Source organism: Molothrus ater, chromosome 21, assembly GCF_012460135.2.
Source record: "Molothrus ater isolate BHLD 08-10-18 breed brown headed cowbird chromosome 21, BPBGC_Mater_1.1, whole genome shotgun sequence".
Lineage (NCBI taxonomy): Eukaryota > Metazoa > Chordata > Aves > Passeriformes > Icteridae > Molothrus > Molothrus ater.
In genome coordinates, this window is record NC_050498.2 from 7749788 (window position 1) to 7762453 (window position 12666).

Genomic DNA, 12666 nt, shown 5'->3' on the forward strand with positions numbered 1-12666 from the left:
ACCATCTGCATACCAAGGGCTTCGTTGCAAACGCTCTGCTTTCCCCCAGGAGCTCAGCAAATACTTGCTGTTGTCTGCTCCCTGGTGGCATTTCCAAGGGAATGTGAGCTCTTATTAAATTTGACCATGACCTCCCTATTTGTCACAGCCTCTGCAGGTTTTGACTGTGTGACAGAACAATGTTACTAACCAGAGAGAGATTTCTGTTTTTAAAAAAATGAAATATAAAAACCTTTATATACCCTTGGAAGAAAATGATGTGCCTTGTAACGGCACAAATGTTTCATAGGAACCCAAGGACAGATCCAATTTTGCTGTTAATCAGCGTGTAAATCCTCAAATTTAATAGTGACTAGCTGTATCAAAGGAATTTGGGATTCACAAGCCAATAAAGAGGCATGATGCTTGGGAGGAGCCAGGCAGGGAGATGAAAACCTGTACAGATGATGCAGCACAGGATCCTGGGAATGCAGCCAGGGAAACAGCACTGCAGGGAGTCCAGAATGGAATATGTCTGTCAGACACCAAAACACAAGCATGGAATAGAGAGCCCTCTTCTGCATGCAGCTATAATAACTGGGATTGGAGGAGGGAGATTTATGATGAGGACTACTTTAAATACAAAGGCTGAAATGGTTTATGGAGGTCAAGTTACATCTGGGTATTGCTTTGCCACTTTAAATCACATCATTGGATATAACCTCATATATTGCTTTGCATCTGCATCTGTAGAAGCATGAATGGGAATATTAATGCTGAATGAAAAGAGAGCAAGTGATAAAAAGAGATAAAGGCTAAGAATGTATGTGTTACCCCTCTAAAATGGTTTTTAACCTAGAGAGAGCCGTCCCAGCTCTTACAGGGACTGTTTTAAGTGTGTATACAGTGTCTTGCATGTCTGTTTTTACAGTGGTCCCATAATCCAAAAGGATGTTTGAAAATCCAGCTGTATGCTGAGAAGATGTCATTGTCAGGGCCACTGGAAGGTGCTTGATCTTATTGAGCAAGGTTACAGAGCTGAATGCTTTGTCACACTGGAAAAGAAAATACAAACAGTCCCACTAAAACGGTGCATTGTTGCTAAGAGAACTAACAGTGAGCATGACAGAGGGCACAGCATGTTCTGGGGAACAGAAGTAGGAAAGGAGAGAATGTTTTCAGCTGCTGTATTTTATTGCAAAGGCATCCCAAAGAGTCTGATTCTGATCAAGATGCAAAGCTGACTGTGGAGCTAATCCAAGTGAGAAGGTTCCAGTAGCTGGGAAATGCAGATGTTTGTGTACGTAGCCAAATGTGTAAATCTAGAAATTTATTCCAAAGTCACTTTCTTTTGTTTCTTTGATGGCCTTCATCTGTTCTGTGTTTTCCTTTAATATCTTGACTGCAGGCATTATCTCTCCCCCTTGTTTGGGCTTTTTTTGTCTGTTACTCAAGTGAGTGGTTGCAGTATTTTACTGAAATGATATTCTATTAGCTCCAGCCACACTCTGACGGTACACAGTATGTATAATAGTCTTGTGTGAGAGAATTTAAAGGGAAAAAGGTATAGAAATACAAAAGCTTAGGTTTCTTTCCTCTTTGGGTGTGTCTGTCCACCATTTCTGTGTTGACCTTGAGCAGTAAGACACGTTCCAAATGCTGCAGATAATAAATAATTGCCCTCAAAGATTGGTTGTTTAAATAGGGTTGTTTCTATGCTGCCCTTGGTGGAGTCTCAGTTATTTATTCCAGCCTTTTATTGATGGAACTACCCCTGCCTGCCCTGCTGGGAGCTGACACAGTAAATCATAAACAACTTAAAGAGGGATGAGGCCAAGCCCATGTATCCGTGCTTGGCAAGTGGAGTTGAGCAAATGGAGCTGGAGACTGATTCTGGCTGGAAGTTCTGAGCTGTGCTGTTTGGTTTTGTAACTCCTTGGCAGTTTTGAAATCCCAGGCAGTGGGAAATGATGCACAGGGAAAAAATAAATGTCTTGTATTCAGCTTCCTTATCCACAGTGTGATGTCTTCTCATGTGCTGTCCTGAAGGGGCTGTTTGGGTTTGTTAAAACCAAGCTTACAGAACTCTGGCATTGTTTTTAATGTCTCAGTAGATGAAAAAGGGCTGGGAAATTGTAAAACATGAGCAAGAGTTCACTAATCTTGGAATACATTGATTTTAATGCATGTATTTATAAAGCCATCCAGTCTTTGAAGCCATATAGCAAAGAAATGATTGTAAAATATATTAATAGAAAAGTTTGTATATTCATGAGATTCTAGGACTCTCTTCCCCTAAGGTTCAGGATTGTAGGAAATCAGTGACTTCAGATTCTGCTCCTTTGAGGTCTGCAAGCCAAATAACCTTTAAAAAGCAATTTCACAGAGAATTTCAAAGCTTCTTATGTGATCACACACCTCTCAGGAAGAGCATTGCATGGCAGGACTGGTATGCAAATAGAAAATTTGAGGTTCAGGCAGATGAAATTACTTTCTCAACGGAGCCTGGAAGTCATTCCAAATCCTTGCTCTGAGTTCTGTCATTCAGTCCATACAAACTCTCAGTTCAAGCACTTTCTGAGAACTTGCCTGGGGGCTGTCTGGTTTAATCATGTTCCTGTGCTGCTTTGATGTGATTTCAGTGGCAGCTGCTATTATCTGTCAGGTTGGACAGGAACCAAAAAGAGTCTGGACACAGCCAGGTTGTGGGCATGGCACAGTCCAGTCACACATCATCCAAAAGCATTGAGACTATTTCAGCCCTTCCCATTTCTCACAAATATATTGATTTTTATATCAAGTGCTGCCAGCTCCAATATGAGGTATCAGTTATCCCTGAAATGTAATTAAGAGATAGCTGTACTTTTTCTCAGGCTGCTTCATCAGCTTATTTTTTATAGCTAAATAAGGGCTAAATCTCTTTAGACATGATTTGCCTCAGAAACAATAGGAACCTGTCAATAACAATGTTATTATCACCTACCTTAGCATTTACAGAAATTCTGGTTATTTTACTGACAAGTTCTCTCTAAAGGCTAGAGCAGGAGACAGGTACCATATCTTTGGGGGCTGGGAGAAGCCAAGATGCCAGCAGGACTGTGAGGGGTGGCCTGCTGTGTCACCCCCTGCTCCATCAGAAATTACCAGTTTATTATTATGCATAAAATGGGAAAGTCAATACTTGGCCTGAATTTTCAGCCAAAATAACAAAAAACCTGTTGCTTTCTGTGTGTTCCTGCTGAGTTGATCCACATCCAAGGTTGGAGATGGTGCCAATCCAGGAGCATAGAGGAGGGAAGCTCAAAGACATTAAGAGTTTCAATTATCTCCTCAGCATCTCATGTCGAGGCTCTGAACTCTGCAGGTTACCTGGACAAAAGCTGCTAATCCCAGAATGGAACATTGCCAGCATTGGAAATGAAGCTGCTCTGCAACACAGGCTGTTGTAATAAACCCAGCAAATGAAATAGGGAAACAAAAATACCAAGAGATTTGGCATAATCAGGGAAAACTATAGAAGGGCCTGAGGCTCATAGTCTGTTGTGGCACAGTTTGGGTTGAACAATCTTCAGCTCCAGAAAGGAGGGGCTCTGTTTTGATGAGTTTTTCTGTGATTTGTCATTCACATTCCTGCCCAATAATCAGAGTTAATGTCCCAGTGACTAAATATGATACCTGTGTATCTTCAATTCCTTCCTAGTGCTGGTAGAGCACATACCATGACTCCATTTGTCCATCACTGTTTTTTCATGTAGTTTATGTGAAAACAAAAGTCTTGATTTCTCTCTGAAACAGCTGCTTGCAGCTTTTCTGTGTAGATAGTGCTGGTATTCAGAAAAGAAAGGCTTTAACTAAATGAGGCCAACTGGTCCCTGGCAGCTCTGGTGTTAGTGCTGGGAAAGCTTGAATGTCACTGGTGAGACTTGTTCACCTGTGGCTGATCCCAGAGGGGAGGCTGGTGTGTGGTTTTATTGCACATAGCACTCATTAGATATGCTTCTTTCCCAGCAAAATTGAAAATGTGCCATGCTACAGATTCTCAGAGCTTCTGCCTTGTTCATAGAATTGTCATTTTCAGCTTGCTATTTGATAGTAATATAGGGACTCTATCAAGTTTATTGTCTTCTCTCAGGCAACTTCTCTGCTTGCTGTTTGCCACTCTGTGATGTGGGGTAAAAATTTAGGTTAATGTGAAGCTAATCCAGACCAGAAGCTTTCCCTCCATGGTCAGAAAATTCAAGGAAGTATCTTTTAAATAAAAGCTTTCTTTAAAAAAGAAAAAAATCCTTGTGAAAAAAAAAACTAACTGACAATATAGCAGTTCATAAGATGCTAATGCACCCCAATTAGGACAGGAAAAAGGAAAGTGATTTCTATTGAAGGACAGCTCTCTGACCTTGGGGCCCTTTTACTCTGCCATACATCAGCTTTTGACAGCGCCTGCTTTTTGTGATCTGCCACATCAAAGCACTGCTATAGGTTTGGGAGAGGTTGCTGCACTTTGCATTCAGGCTCGTTACTGTCTCGTTTTCCTTGTGAACGATGGTGCCAAGTGTGAGGGACACTAATGAGATCGGTATGTTCTGTTCCACCAGGCTCCACTGCAACCAAGGGGCTGAGCTCATCTGGGCTTTCCCAGGAGCTCTAAATATGCTTCAAAACCTCATCTGGAAAGCCACTTGCATTTTACTCCCCCTCCCAGGTACAAGGCACAGCTCTTGCATAATTATTCTTTCCTACAAAGAGATTCTAGCTCCAAAAGTGATATGAAAAGGAGGGGAGGACTCAAGATATTGCTTTGTCAGGCTGTCATTCCAATTGGCAAGAAGTGCTGCAGGAATTTAGCGTGCAAAGCATTGGAAATGTGTCTGCATTTACATCCAGAGCTCTACATGCAGCTGGATATGCATATTGACATCTACACATATCCATAAATATCTGCGAGGATGTTTAACATATTGCTACAACCATGAACCTGAACCTCCCTGGCATTCCTTAGCAAAATGTTTCCTCTGTGTGTGATTTCCCCAGGTGTCAAGTAGTCAGACTGAGTTTCAGCACCAGTTTAGAAGATTTCACCCACTGTCCTCTGAAGGGAAAGCTCAAGATTTGAAGTAGATCAAATTTGGCATTCCAGATTTAGGTTATGGCTGCTACTTGTCAAGTTTCTCTTACTGCTTCTTACAAGGATTTTTTTTCTTGGCACAGCCTGCAAATAACAGTTGTTGATTGCTGATGCCTTTGCTGAAAATATTCTTGTATTATATTTATTGCCGTGTTGTTTTTCACGTTCTTTGAAGCTTTGCTCTTTCCCTCTGTAAGCCATGGGCAGTTGTGCATCCTGGAATGGCTGGGAATGGGGGCTGCTTCACATGACTGTTCTCCAGGCATCTTTTTCCTCTTTGATAACTGGCAGTGTAGTGAGACCAATGCATTTAGAGGCTGTCTGGTAGGATTTCTGATACCTGATCCTGTTATGGATAACAGGCTTTTTGAGAGGCATTCACAGGCTGGCTGCAGTCATCTTGCATTATTAAACAAGTAGGAATTAACTTCTGCTGACAAGACTGTCTGCAGAATGTACCTTTTTCAAGCTTTCTTGCTGTCCTAATCTACTGCAGAATTTACATTTCCTGTGCTGAATCTCTGTTAACACATTCTGAGATTCTGCATTCAGCCTCTTGTTAAAACCACCTGTGAAAGAGACCCTTTTCTCTGGCTGTTCCCCTGAGAATGACTTTGTTGGCACACGTGAGCCCCTCTGGGAGCTGAGCCAGTTCAGAGGATTCAGTGTGTGGTAGGGATACTGAAATGCTGGGTCTTGAAGGCTGCAATGACTTAACCCATTAAATTGTTGACAGTTAATTGGCTCAGGGCAACATGTACAGGGAGGATTCATTACAGCTGTAAGGGAACTGTGGTGATCCCAAAAGCCTTCCTCTCCTCGGGACACCTAAACAGAGAGGGGAGCATGCCTGGATGCTCCAGGAATAGCACAAATCTAGGATCTCCAGCTTCTTTTCATTTCTTTTCAGGCTTCTTTACTGAAGTTGTTCAGCAAAGTCAACACAACCCTGCTCTGACTACCTGCCCTGGGTTAATTATCAGCTTTCCTTCAGCTGGTTTGAAAAGAAATGATCCTTAACACAAATTCTCTGGGCCTAAATCTATTGCAGCCAGAATGCCTTGGCACAGGGCCATTGTGTTTGCACTTAAAGAATGGGAGGGAGAAGGAAAGGAACGCAAAGCTGGCCTGGTCTGACAAGTATGCAGATCAGGAGAGGGCTTGGCATTCCTTGTAGTATTTTTTTCCACTGTTTTTTTTTTTTCTGCAGCTTTTGGCTTACATTAGATTTTAATATTGTAGAACAAGAGGGGAGGAATTGACAGCTCCATCTCAGATGTGTTCCTGGAAGGCTGTGCTTCTATGACATGAACTGTGACCTCACCAAGTATCTTCATTACAAAAAATTTGTTTCTAGCATGGTTAAAAAAAGCTTTTGTTCATCTGGGATTCAGCTCTAGATGTTATATTCCTAATCCTTTGAGGTCCACTACTGGGAATGATGCACAGATTCTGAAGATTTATTTTCCCTGCTACCTATGTACTTGGTGCTCGTAAAATCTTCAGCATTCATGGAAGAGGAGTGTGACAGTGTGAACTCTGGTGTTCATGATGTCCACACTTAGGGCCCATTCAGTTTAGTCCAGCATCAGTATCTGTAACTTCTTTAGGCCTCAGCCTTCTGGAGAGACTGTCAGCTGCCTGGCCACCGCAAATCTGAGATTTGGTGGCATCTTCACACTCGTTCTCGTGAGCATGGATTACAATTTGAACAGAAATTCCACTCATTCATTTGCTGTGTTATGAATAGGATGCCAAGAAAGTTATGCTTGGCAAGCAAGTCCTGTCATTTGACTAGGGAGTTGAAAGAATTATGTACCTCACACCTTCAATAATTAATTCCCATTCTCACTATATAGGAAAGGAGTGTTTGTGAAGTTTTATTGGCAGTTCAACAAAGAGCAAGGGGATGAGTCAATCTTCATGCTTAGGAAGAGACCAGCTAATCTGCTTTGTAGAGTTGAAATGCATTCATTTGTTTTTATACCTTTATTGCTGAAGAGGAAGGGAAAGTAATGTCAATGTTCAGATAACAAACAGTTGCCTAAAGATTGAGCCATGCATCTGTTGTGATTTGTTACCTGGTCCCCATCTCATCCTTGCTGTTACTCCTTTTTCCTCAGCTTGAGCTGCAAGCTCCATAAGCAGTAATCTCTTATCTACACCGTCTGCTCAGGCTGTAGCTGTATTTAAAAATTTGTGCTTTACCTTTCATTTTGGACTGGGCTAGAAGTCTTTGGCCTGACATCATTCTCCCTATCATGGTGTTAGAATGTTCTGACTTACATTTCGTGCCACTGTCAAAAGTTACAGATTGGTTCTTCCAGTCCTGACTCTCCTACAGTGCTCAGATTTCAGGTGTGTGTGCTCTGAGTCAGTGATTACATTTTATAATTGCTCCAGGCTTGCACCAACGCTGCACTGGGACCTTGTTACACTATTCCCTTTTGTGATTACAGAAATAGAAAGCAGGTGATGAAGTAATAAATGCTCAGCTTCAGGGATCATCAGCCCAACAGGCTCTCACAGCTCATGCAGCCCTTCAGGTGAGTCCTGTTGAATAAAAGCAGAAGTCATTCTTTAGTCCATAGTGGAAGAAAATCTCTGTGGGAGATACATTTCAACAGCAGTTGGAGGAAGTTTGCATCTGTACCTCGGAAAGGGCAGGCTGAGTACCCACCATAGTAAGATACAAGACTTAAGAGATCATAAGATGACTTTTAGAAAAAGAATGTACTGTCACTGATTCCTTTTTGATGGCTTATTCATTAAACAAAGCGTTTTGTGTTTGACATGTCATGAGACAGAAGTAGACAGGAGTTGTTTAATGTCATCCAGATATAGACAGCTGTATGAAAACTTTTCACTTCATCTATAAAGTGTCAGAGGAAGAACAATAGAAAGCTGAAGACTGACAATGAACTCATCCTATTGTACTGAAATATTAGCAAAATTCTGCTTCTATCATATTGAATGGTCTCCAGATACTTTATCTGAAGTGATGGATTCACAACTAGATAGATTAATTCTCCATGTTTTATTTTCAGGCTGTTTTGAGCCTAGGAGACACACTAGTTTATTATTTCTGAATTTGTTTTTAACCCTCTTGTTGAAACCAAGACTCAAGAGGATTCTGTTAATTATCCACATAATGGAAACTGATCACTGGAGTCATTCAGTATCCTTGTTTCCCATGTACATCAGGGCTCCATCAGTGTGGAGCATCTTGATTTTTGGAAAGATGTGCTGTTGGTGAGCCTCTGGGTAGGCCTGTCCTATGCAGCTGCTCTTGCAGTGCCAGTCACAGGCAAAAATATTGATGATAGAGATATGGTGTGAAATCTGCTGCAGTTTGTGGCTGCAGGTCTAGATGTGCTAGTGGCTGTCAGGTTTGATTGTTGTTTTATTGGCACAAGGGGAAATTTGGAAATCACTGTAATAGACTTTTAGGAATAAAACACCACATCCCTACCTCAATAAAGAGGAATAGATTTCAATGGTACCCATTGAATGCTGTATATTGTTTAATATAATAGGGATGTGAGCCTGCTGTGCTGTTCTCAGCACCAGTGGAGGCTGAGAGCAGCTGGGGGTGCTCAGCTGACCCAGGAATAGCCCCAGAGGATATCAGAACAGATCTGATGGATGGGACTTGTCAGAAAGGGCTCATGCTCACAATCACGGTCAGGTTTTCAGAGGAGTCCGGTTTCCATTTCAGCATCCCTTGGGTATCTCTGTTTTCACGAGACACTGAGCATCTCTGAAATTGGGTCCCCTCATTTTATGACAGTTTGGAGCTGCCCTTGCCCAGACATGTCAGTGCTGTGCTCAGCAGTGTAGCTAGATCTGTGGGCAGGGTCTGTTTGCTCCCTGCTAAGCATGGTGGAACTGCCTAAAAATTAATGTTGCCTTTGCTTTGGAGACATTTGGCTCCTCACGTCTCTGCTGAGGGTCCCTCTGCCCTCCTTCGCCCCCAGCCACGTTTAGCTTGGAAACACCGCGCTGTACCGCCCGGAACGGGCTCTCCGCTCTTCCCGCTGTCCGCCACGGCTGTTCCAGGGCAGGGAGGCTCCGCTCCAGGCGGTGCCGGGGGGGCATCGAGGCGGTGCCGGGGGGCACCGCTCCCTCGCGGAGCCCGCGGCCCGGCCGGAGCTGCAGCTCCCGCGGCGGCCGCTGGGTGTCCCCGGCGCTGCCCCGCTCGCTGCCGCCCAGCCGGGCCGGGAGCGGGGCTGGCTGAGGGAGGAGGCGGCGCCGCAGCCGCCTCGGCGGGGGCCGCAGCGCGGCTCGGCCGCCAGCAGCAGCAGCTCGGGACGCGCCGCCTGCCGCTCCCCGCCGGGGCTGCCCGAGCCGGGCACGGCCAGAGGCGGCTCCGCGCCCCCACCGGGCATGAGCGGGGCTCCGGCGGCCTGAGGGGGCTCGGGAGGAGCCGGGCGGCCGGAGGAGATGGGGAACCAGCCGGGCAGGGCGGAGGAGCACGAGCAAGGTGTGTGCGGGCGGCGGGGCGGCGGCACCGCGGGGATGGCGTTTTGTTCTCGGGGGCTGAGGCTCGGGGCTGTTGTCACAGCGAACGCTGGTGGCTTCCAGCCTGCCGGGGACACTGCTGCTGTTTGCCTTGTAAATGAGCTTTATTGGCGTTCCGTACCTGAGATCACAGCACCGTCCTCACGGGAGCTCTTCTGAAAGGAATCCTTTGGAGCAGAATGTCTGCAAGGGTGGGACCCTGTTCGCTGACAGATTTTTTTCTTTTTCTTGGCATGGTCTGTATGATGCAACTAAAAAGTTACAAAGCCGATGTAGTGATGTGCATAGAACTTGTCAGGATCTGCAGCTTGGCTGTGTTAGCCTTCACCATTGTTCGTGGCCTGAGGCCTGAAATTTTCCAGGCCTTAGAATTTAAAATGATGCCTTTGTGGAAGGTCTCCCACCATTGTCCTTTCAGAAGTGTAGTGCTCTGCATGTTAATCAGGAGCAGATTTCATAGAAAGCTGAGAGCTGGTATCAGGTAGATCGCATTCCCCGTGTGCCAAATGTCTGCACCGTACACCAGCACTGCTGCTAATTTGTTCCTGATGCCGTAGAGCTGCTTCGCTTGCCTTCTGGTTTATTTTGCTTGTTTTTCAAATGCTGGGCGAGGGGGGAAACCCGTAGGTCCACTATTTTCTGCTGCCTATTTCTCAGTTTCTTTCCGAATTTAGAACCCTCTAACACACGTAAAATCACAATCAGTTGTATTTCCTGGCACTCTGTTTCTTGCTGTTGCCATGGGAATTTCATTCACAAAATCCCATTAAAGTTGTTATTGCTTGAGCAGGGGTTTCTATGACTTCGGGTCGATATGTAGGTATTGTTCTAAGAGCAAATACAAATGTACCTGATCTCTGGAATTGTTAGCCAGGGCTGCATTGCTGCTCGGGGAGCTCACAACAGATCTGCCAGCGAGTGCTGGAACAGCAGCGAGGTGTAGTGAGAACTCTCTAGCACTATGTTAATCACCGGGCTAACGAAGAACACAAAAGCTGCCAGTATCCAGTCACCAGAAGAAATGCTGCCCTAAGGGAAAGTTAAACTTTAGGCTGGAGAATGTGGCTGCCTACATCCCCAGCCCCTGAAATCCGCTGGCCGCTGCCAGCCGGTGAAGTTTTGCTGGAGCTAAAAGTGTCATTTAGAAGGGGTTGTACTGATAATAAACTAAGGGAGAGCTGGATAATGGCCCGAGGAGACACACTGCTGACTTCTGATCAGTTGCAGCAAACGGACTCTGATTTTGCAGGGCCATTTTGAACAGCTTATTGCTGTTAACACAGATGATAAATGAGTGTGCAGAGCCCTTGTGGGTTTGAAAAATCTCTTTCATCCTTTGTTTTCTCTTGATTTATTTTTTTATTGAAGAGGAAAGAGTTATACTTGTGTTGCACCTAAGCAGTTTTTAAACTATTCTCAGTTTTTAAGTGTAGGCTGTACTAGGTCTTGTTTGAGAGTCCTCACTGTTCATAAGGTATGAGTAGGATTGAAACCCAGTGTTTTGTATTGAACTATGTGTTCAAAGCTCAATGTTTAACCATGAAAAAGAGTCAGGAACATTCCTGCTGACAAAAAGAAAAAAATCTGACAACATAGTCCTTATTGTGTGTCAGATCTCTGGCTTTGGAGCTCAGAGTTTGTGTTTTTGACAGCTGGATGCAAAAACCTGCTTCTCACATCAGAGTGTGATACTCGTGGTATCTCTGAGTTCTGTTTCTGCTTGAGTGAACTTAATTCAGCTCTCATTCAGGAGCACCAACATCTTGAACAACTGTGGTACTTGTAAGCTTGTGTTTGGAATAACCAGACTAAACCCCAGGAATGGGTTTCTTTATTGATCTAGCTCATGAGCCAGCTTTAGTGACAGACATCCCATTTTACTGTTCCCTGAGCATGACATTCAGGGTTACCTTGTCTACCTTCTTAGGAAACTTTATGGACATTTTATGGCTCATCTCTTAAGTCTTTCACCCCAAACTTACCATCTGGGGGCATCTTTGTTCCTCCTCTTGGTGTCAGTGGGCACTGAAGCCTTTAAAAATCTGATACTGTTATGATATAGGTTATCATTTCAAGTAAAATACTGATTTTCACACATTTACAAGAGTATTATGTACTTTAATAGGTTTTCCTATTAAGTGTAAATTCTGGGTGGGCTGCTCAGTGCTGTCCAGGAACAGGAAGGAAATTATTGCCTCCAAGCTGAGGAGTTGAAGGTTAACACATTAATACAGGAAAATCAAAGAACTGGGACTGACTGAGCAAGGGACTGTGGTGAGGCGAAGACAGGAAAGGAATCCACTGCTGGTGTCTAAAGGGAATGTTTTGAACAGAAGACAAGACTCTAACAGCCCAGTATCATCTCAAATTAATCTCCATCTTCATAAGAGTGTCTAACAAGGATTTGAGAGGATTGCTTGTAATAACATTAAATTCTATAGGCTTTTCCTAGCTTCTAATTTAAAGCTTACTTTAAACAGCTTTTACAATCGTTTGTGAGAACTTTGTGGTGTGTGACCCAAGTTTGCATCACTTCTTTGCCAAAACTCTGCTCCTTGCAACTCATTGGTTCCCCAGTGCTCTGAATATTCATATTTTTAAAACCAGTGGAGGTTTTAGAGTAAAAACTCCTATAAAATAGTACAGATAATTATGTGAAAGGCAAGTGAATATTGCAGCAGTTTGTCAGCAGAATTAGGTTTCTGCTTTTGAAACTGACTACCCAAGCTCAAGGAAACAGTGTATACAAACAGAGGCCAGAGCACCTGTGGAATAGCTGGAACATTTCCTGGGAGCTGTATGGAAGAATCCAGAATTATCCAGTGCACAGTATTTATTGGGAGAAAGCCTTTCAAACACAGTTTGCCTTGGAAACAGGGAGGCCTCCTGTTATTTCTGAACAGGAGCACTGATGTTCTTTGACACTGGTTGACACGGTGATGGGGGGGTTGTTTATCCTCTAAACATCTGCAGGTGATGGATGATGAATATCTTTGGGAAGAGGTAGAAAAAAATGACTCAATACCCACAAAAACTTTCCT

At 43.9% G+C, this 12666-nt stretch overlaps 1 protein-coding gene across 3 annotated transcripts in view; it reads left to right on the forward strand.

Annotated features, from left to right (window-relative positions):
* Positions 1–12666, forward strand: part of SPECC1 (sperm antigen with calponin homology and coiled-coil domains 1) — a 74126-nt gene that overhangs the window by 12077 nt on the left and 49383 nt on the right. Inside the window, exon 1 of one of the 3 annotated variants that reach the window (XM_036395334.2) lies at positions 9448–9587. The exons of the other annotated variants lie outside the window; for them this stretch is intronic. Within the exon in view, the coding sequence (XP_036251227.1) occupies positions 9548–9587 (40 nt within the window). The 5' untranslated portion in view covers positions 9448–9547. Of the gene's footprint in view, positions 1–9447; positions 9588–12666 lie in introns of those variants that run through there. 3 annotated transcript variants of the gene reach the window in all.